The sequence below is a fragment of the Chrysochloris asiatica genome, unplaced genomic scaffold (assembly GCF_000296735.1).
Source record: "Chrysochloris asiatica unplaced genomic scaffold, ChrAsi1.0 scaffold00548, whole genome shotgun sequence".
NCBI classification, from domain to species: domain Eukaryota; kingdom Metazoa; phylum Chordata; class Mammalia; order Afrosoricida; family Chrysochloridae; genus Chrysochloris; species Chrysochloris asiatica.
Window position 1 is genome coordinate 242,797 of NW_006409066.1, and position 7,242 is coordinate 250,038.

At 39.5% G+C, this 7,242-nt stretch overlaps 1 protein-coding gene across 1 annotated transcript in view; it reads left to right on the plus strand.

Moving 5' to 3' along the window:
- The window catches only part of ZNF394 (zinc finger protein 394), a 17,111-nt gene that overhangs the window by 4,802 nt on the left and 5,067 nt on the right, over positions 1-7,242 (plus strand). Inside the window, exon 2 of the mRNA XM_006877652.1 lies at positions 3,779-3,905. Coding sequence (XP_006877714.1) covers positions 3,779-3,905 — 127 coding nt within the window. The remainder of the gene's footprint in view (positions 1-3,778; positions 3,906-7,242) is intronic.

Sequence of the window (7,242 nt, forward strand, 5' to 3'; positions counted from 1 at the left end):
CTTTGCATTTCCAACCCTCATAATCCGTCCTGATAAGCATTATTCACTACAGTATCACGAGTTAACCCATCTGTATCTCCTTTCATCAGCTCTGCCCAGACAGATTGAATAGTACCTACTGGAGATTCTGCCTTCCGCCATGCTCCCTGGCATTATGTTACCTCTTGAAAGCTTGTAAGCCAGTCACTTCTTGCCTTTGTAGTTCCCCCCTCTCCCCATTTGTAGTCCCCCCCCTCCCCAAGCTGCCCTTCTCCATCCACTCTGTGTGTGGGGGTGTGTGTGCATGTTTCTTGCTGTGAGGATTTGTTCCCTCCTTTGAGTCGCTGCTCCATAGGTATAGGTCAAGTTCATCAGACTGTTTCTGCTCTTTTTTTTCCCCCTCTTCTTTCCTCTCCCTCTGGATGAGCTCCGATCATCCAGTCATCTGGTCCAGGTCACGTGGGCATCATCTGCAATTGTGGGAACTCCTGTGCATATGTCCTCTCTTCCCGTCAGCTGGTAGCTCCGGTCTCCTCTCGAGTCCTCTGTGGCCATGCCACTGACTCTGGGCCCAAGAGTCCCCAGGCCTCCTCACACTGCTTGCCAACCAGGTCTCCAACTGGGTCCACAGAAGTCCACTGAACATTGTAGAAGCCATAGTATTTTTAATAGCTTCATTTTGTTGTTGTTGTCGTCGTGTGCCATGGAGTCGGTTCCGACTAATAGCGACTCTATACAGGGTTTCCGAGGCTGTAAATCTTTACAGGAGCAGAAAACCTCATCTTTCTCCCGCAGAACAGCTGGTAGTTTCAAACTGCTGATCTTGAGATTCGCAGCCATGTGTGTGAAAGTTGAACAACAAATAAAGAAGACCATAGAAGAATTGATGCATTTGAGTTCTGATGTTGGGGAAGAATATGAAACGTACCATGGACTGCTAGAAGTACAGACAAATCTGTGTTAGAAGATCTACAGTCAGAATGCTATTTAGAAGCCAGAATGGCAAGACTTTGTCGTTCATACTTTGTACATAATATCAGGAGGGACTAGTCCCTGGAGAAAGACATCATGTTTGGTAAGTGGAGGGTCAGTGATAAACAGGAAGACCCCCAGCGAGATGGCTTGGCACAGTGGCAGCATCAACGGGCTCAAGCGTAATGACTGTGAGGACAATGCAGGACTGGGCAGTATTTCATTCTGTTGTACATAAGGTTGCTATGAGTCAGAACCAACTTGATGGCACCTAAGAACAGCAACAACCACCATACCCTGCTGTTTAATTGAGAAAAGTCAGAGAGAAGTAACACTGAGATTCATTCATAATGGATCTAGCAGTAAGGACAGAATATAGTTTAAATTGGAATTTAGGAAGGTGTGTCATGAAGCCAAATTTTAAGTAGGGTACATGAAGCTGAAGTCACTAGGAGCACAAGGATGAGCTGCTCATTTGTTATGTCGGAGGGTCGTTTACTCCTGTTAGCACTCTCCACAATCCCTAGTATCATATCTCACAAATTATAGTGGATTAAGAGTGCTTTCTGTGGATTGTAATGTGATAGTGGGTGATGGATCCTTCTGTTTAAAGGCTAGAAAGAACCACTAAATGACAGAGAGTGCCTTCATAGACCTTATTATTGACTCTGCTACAGATTGAATTTTGTTTCCCCAAAAGATATGTTGAAGTCCTAATGCCTGTCCTTGTGAACCCCTATTGAGAAATGGGGGTTTTGACCCTATTATCAGTTAACATGGGTTCATACTGCAATTGGGTGGGTCCTAATACTATATGACTGGTATTCTACATAAAAGAGGAGAAAACACATAGATACAGGGAACTATAGGGAGGACACCATGTGATGCTGTCACGCAAGCTGAACAATGCTTGGTGGTACCAGAAGCTAGGAGAGAAGCATGGAACAGTATCCCTTTTAGAGCCCTTAGATGGTGGTGGAGCATATAGGGAACAAAATTATGAAAATTTCTTAGACATTACCTTTTTTTTTAATGTTTTAGTGTGAATTATGTGATAGTTTACATGGGAGAACAGTTTTACATTCATCCAATCGTATATCGTTTCATTGCCATGGTTACAGTCCCCTCCATGCATCATCAACCAGCCAAAGGGTATACAGTACAAGCCTGCCCCTCTCCCTTTCTGGTTCTAAAGTTAGATATTACCTTGAAGGAATGAGTTGCAGGGCGTGGGGGCTCAGGACCATAGTTTGGGCAGACACCATTGTCAGTTGGCATAACATAGTCCACAACGTTCTATATCTGACATTGTGAGTAGCGACTGAGACCTTAAAAGCTCATGAACAACCATCCAAGATGCAACTGTTGGTCTCTCCCTGCGCAGAGGAAAGAAGACTGAAGAAAACAGAAGACACTTGGAATCAGTTAGTCCAGTGACTAATGGAACATGCGAACATCAGTTTCCACAATCCTAAACCCAGAAGAACTAGATGATGCCCAGCTACCATTACCAACTCTTCTGATAGGGATTGCCTTAGAAGGCCCTAGATAGAGTGGGAGAAAATGTGAACCAAACTCATTATAAACAAAGACCAGGTTTATTGGTCAGAAAGATTGGAGGAACCTGAGACTATGGTCCTTTGTCACCTTTTCAGGTCTGGAACAAAGCTCAACCTCATGGCTTAATTTCCAGCCAAGCAATGTATATATGGCAGGGACAACAGCATTAGTGAGGTATGCACACCAAGAAGGATTAACCATTTAAGGTTAAAAGGGAAGTGGGACAACTGATGTCCACGGAGAGGACTGTGATCACTAAAATGAAACAAAGATAATGATTTGTTGAATGTAAAACTGATCATCTGTAAACTTTCACTCAATTCACACAAAGTGAATTTTAAAAAGTCAAGATAGCCAATATTCTGATTTGCTCTCCAGAACTCTGAGACAATAATTATCTGGAAGCACAGTGGCTCTGTAAACCACAAGATCGAAGGTTTGAGCCCACCAGCTACTCTGCAGAAGAAAGATGAGGCTTTCTGCTCACACAGAGATTTACAGGTTGCTGAGTCAGAACTGACTCAATAGTACTTAACAACAACAATAAGCCACCCACTTTGTGATATTTTTTTACAGGATCCCTAAGACACCAATACAGGCCCTTTCACTGTCAGTGAGCTCAAGAATCAATTTGTGACCTATCACTGGGACCTGGATAAGTATCTGTTTCACCAGTTTGGGAAATTTCCTTTTTTAAGAGTTGTGGAGTTTAAAAGAGTTCCTGTTTTAAGACTTTTGTGAAAGGTCAACTTACATTAAAATAAGCCATCTCAGAAGACCATCTTGTTAGATAATGACCTTATTGTGAAGTGGTTAGGGAAAGAGAAAAAGGAAGTAATGTTCAGTAAACACATGCTTAGGTAGGTATAGGCATCATCTTTAGAAAGTTGTATCTGGAAATGTCTCAGAGAGCCAGGATTGGAACTCAGGAATTTCTGGTTATGTGTGTATTTTAAATCTATATCAGATATCCATTTATCAGATATCCAGCAATATAACTCAAGTAAATATTTTGTTCCTACCTCACAGTGCTGTAGATCATCCACAGAAAGGCTTTTTAGTGTTGCAGGTGAATGTCAGCCTCTGTCTTTGATCACCCCAAAACTTCCTGGTGCGTGCAAGGCTCCTTGGTAAGTACGCAACATCCAGGATTTTTACTTGATTTTCAGCTTACCCTTATTTACCCTCTGGAGTCTGGCCTCACCCTAAGATTAATGATAGTGCTATCCTGGGGCTGCTGGTACTGAAAGAGCATTTCATGTTTCAGGGATCCGTGACATGTGAGAATGTGGCTGTGTCACTAACCTGGGAGGAGTGGGGACATCTGGGCCCAGCTCAGAGAGACATCTCCAGAGAGAGTGCACAGAAAGAGTGCGGGAGCACAGTTTTGCTGAGTAAGTACTGTCACTTTTCATGTTTATAATTGCATAGTTGTCAAGGGCTGGGTTCAGTATTATAGAGTAGGATCCCAGAACCAATCTGGCATTCGCAGATACAGGCTGAGAACCTGAGAGTCTCCTTTGTGGCCCCAGCAGGACCTTTCTGTCCTATATTGCCAGGACCTTTTCATTTTGGTTCATTTTTATATATGTGTGTGTGGTAAACATATAACAAAACATTTGCCATCTTACATATTTCACCTGTACAGTTTAGTGATACTAATCATGTTTGTATTGTTTTTCAACATGTACATATATCTGTTGGTGTTCTTGATTTCAGTTCTTTTGGGTCTAAGTGGATTGCTGAATTGTAAGTAGTTCTTATATGTTTAACTTTTTGAGGAATTGCTAGACTGTTTTCCACAGTAGCTGTACCGTTTTATAAACCTACTAGCAATAAATCAGGGGTCCTATTTCTCTATATCTTCACTGATACCTGTTACCTGTTTTTGTTTTTATTTTTAATCATAGCCATCTTTGTGAGGGGTGAAATGATATCTCATTGTGGTTTTGACTTGCATTTGCCTTATGATGAATGAACAGTGAGCATCTTTTCATGTGCTTTTTGGCCAGTTGGATTTCATGTTTGGTGAAATGGCTTTTCAAATTCTTTATCTGTTTCTTAATTGTATTTGTCTTTTTGTTGTTAAGTCATAGTTCTTTCTGGACATTAGGCCTTTAGCAGCTATATGGGTCTCTATATTTTCTCCCACTCTGTAGTTTATCTCTTCACTGTGTTGATAAAGTCTTTTTTTTTTTTTCTTCCATAAAAAATAGTGGTTACCAGTGGCAGGAGGAAGGGGGGTGTTAACAAACACTTTTGAGGATAGCCAGTTATATATCTGTAAAAAGATGAATTGGCAAAATTGTGTGTTAGATTCATTTATAACAATGACACACATAAAAAGAGTAGTTGTCAAGACTTCTGATGTACGACCAAATACCTTATGGGATTTGGTTGTTTGGTTTGAAGGTTAATGTCATAGTTTCATGGGACATCCCAGTTAATTGGACTAATATGTTTAGGGTTTCTGTTCTCCCTGTTTATTGTGTCGTGTTCATGTCCTAAGAGCTTGCAAGTAGCCATCCAAGATACAACAGAGGAAGAAAGAGGTAATTTTTAAAACTTTAAATCAAAAACATCCTCTGAAGTCTTCTTAAAAACAAATAATAGTTTAGCTTAACTAGTAAAAATAAGATCTTCCTTAAGCACTATGCTCTCTTAAGAACTATTCAAATGACAACAACAACTTGGAAGATTAGAGAGGAACCTTAAGGCGCAATGGGTTTATGTTAATGGAGGAGGAACAATTCAGAAAAGGAGGTTGAGAATGGTTGCACAACTTGATAAATGTAATCAATGTTACTAAATGGTACATTAGAAACTGTTGAGTTGGTGTACGATTAAAGTCTTTTGATTAACAAAAGTTTTAAAATTTTTTGATAAGGCTTCATCTTTAGAAAGCTGTATCTGGAAATGTCTCAGAGAGCCAGGATTGGAACTCAGGAATTTCTGGTTATGTGTATATTTTAAATCTATATCAGATATCCATTTATCAGATATCCAGCAATATAACTCAAGTAAATATTTAGTTCCTACCTCAAAATTTTTGTTGCTTGTGCTTTCAGTATCATATCTGAGAATCAACTGTTGAAAACTAGATCCTGAAGCATCACCCATATGTTTTATGTTTTATAGCTTGTTTTGAGCTAGTTTTCCTATATGGTGTGAGGCATGGTTTTAACTTTATTTTTTTGTTTGTGGAATTCCAGTTGTTCCAGTCCTAATAAAGAGACTATTCTTTTGGATTATCACTGCATCTCAAGGTCAGGTTGAACTGCAAAGTTAGTGGTTCAAATCCACTAGCTGTTCCTTGGAAACCCTATTCAGGGTCGCTGTGAGTCGAAACCAACTCGACAGCACTAACAAAAAGCAATTATTTTACCATTAGCTAGATTTAGCACTCTTGCCAAAGATCAGTTGATCAAAGATTTGCAAGTTTATTTCTAGACTTTTAATTCGATTCCATTGGTTTATATGTTGTTCTTGTTTTGTTGAGTGTTGTCTAGTCCATTCCTGACTCATAACGATCCTGTGTAGGTTTTCCGAGGAGGAGCTGGTGGTTTGAACTGTTGAACGTGTGGTTTGCAGTTCAGTGTTGATCCTACAGCGCCACACTGTTTTTATTATGATAGGTTTCCTTTTTTGTATATTTTCCTGGTGTTTTCTTCATGCTTTCTTTGGGGATTACATTTAACATCCCAAAATTTAACAATCTAGTTTAAATTGATACCAACTTAACTTCAATAATATATAAAAATTACTTTCCTATGTTGGTTCTCTCTACTATATATTGTTGTTTTAAATTTTTTAAAAATTACATCTTTATATGTTGTGTGTCCAATAATGTAAATTGATAATTTAAAAATTACATTGCTCTTTTAAATCATGTAGAATGTAACAGGTAGAGGATATAAATGAAAACCACCATAAAGTTGGCCTTTACGTTTGCCCATTACAACCGCAAACTGCAATGCAGTCCCTTTCCTCCAACTTAAAGGCCCCCGGAGCATATTTTTTGGTCAGATGCAATAGCCATCTAATGCTGCTGTTGCACAAATGCCACAGTGGGTGGCTTTAAAGAACAGAAATTTAGTTTCTCATTCTTCTGGAGGCTGAAAGTCCAAATCAGAGTCTCAGCCGTATTGATCCCTTCCTTGTCAGTAGCTGTAGTTGTTGTCCTTTGTTCCTTGGCAGTCTGCGTATAGGCATCTGTCTTCCCTAGTTTGTGCGTATCTTTATGTCTGTTTTACTTTTATATTTCAGAAGTCATTAGGTCAGAACACACAGTACACTGATGTGGTCTCTTACTATAACCAATCAAATAAACAAAACCCTAAGGATAAACACTGGACTGCTCACTGCAAGGTTGGTGGTTCAAACCCACCAGCTGCTCTTCAGAAACCCTTCACAGGGTCTCTGTGACTAGGAATCGACTCGATGACACTCAACAACAATTTCCAAATAAGAGTATATCCACATTTATAGGGATTAGGGTTTCAACATATGTTTTTGGAGAACACAATTCAATCCATAGCAGCAGTCTATGGTAAAGAACTCACTTAGCTTTTGTTTAGGTGTTCATTTCACCCTCACTTTTTTTTTTTTTTTAATTCAAGGTTTTTATTGTGGATTGAGTTAAAGTTTACAGGGCACATCATCAGTTTCACATTCATCAATTCATATAACTTGTTTCATTACATTGATTATAATCCCCTCCATATACCATCA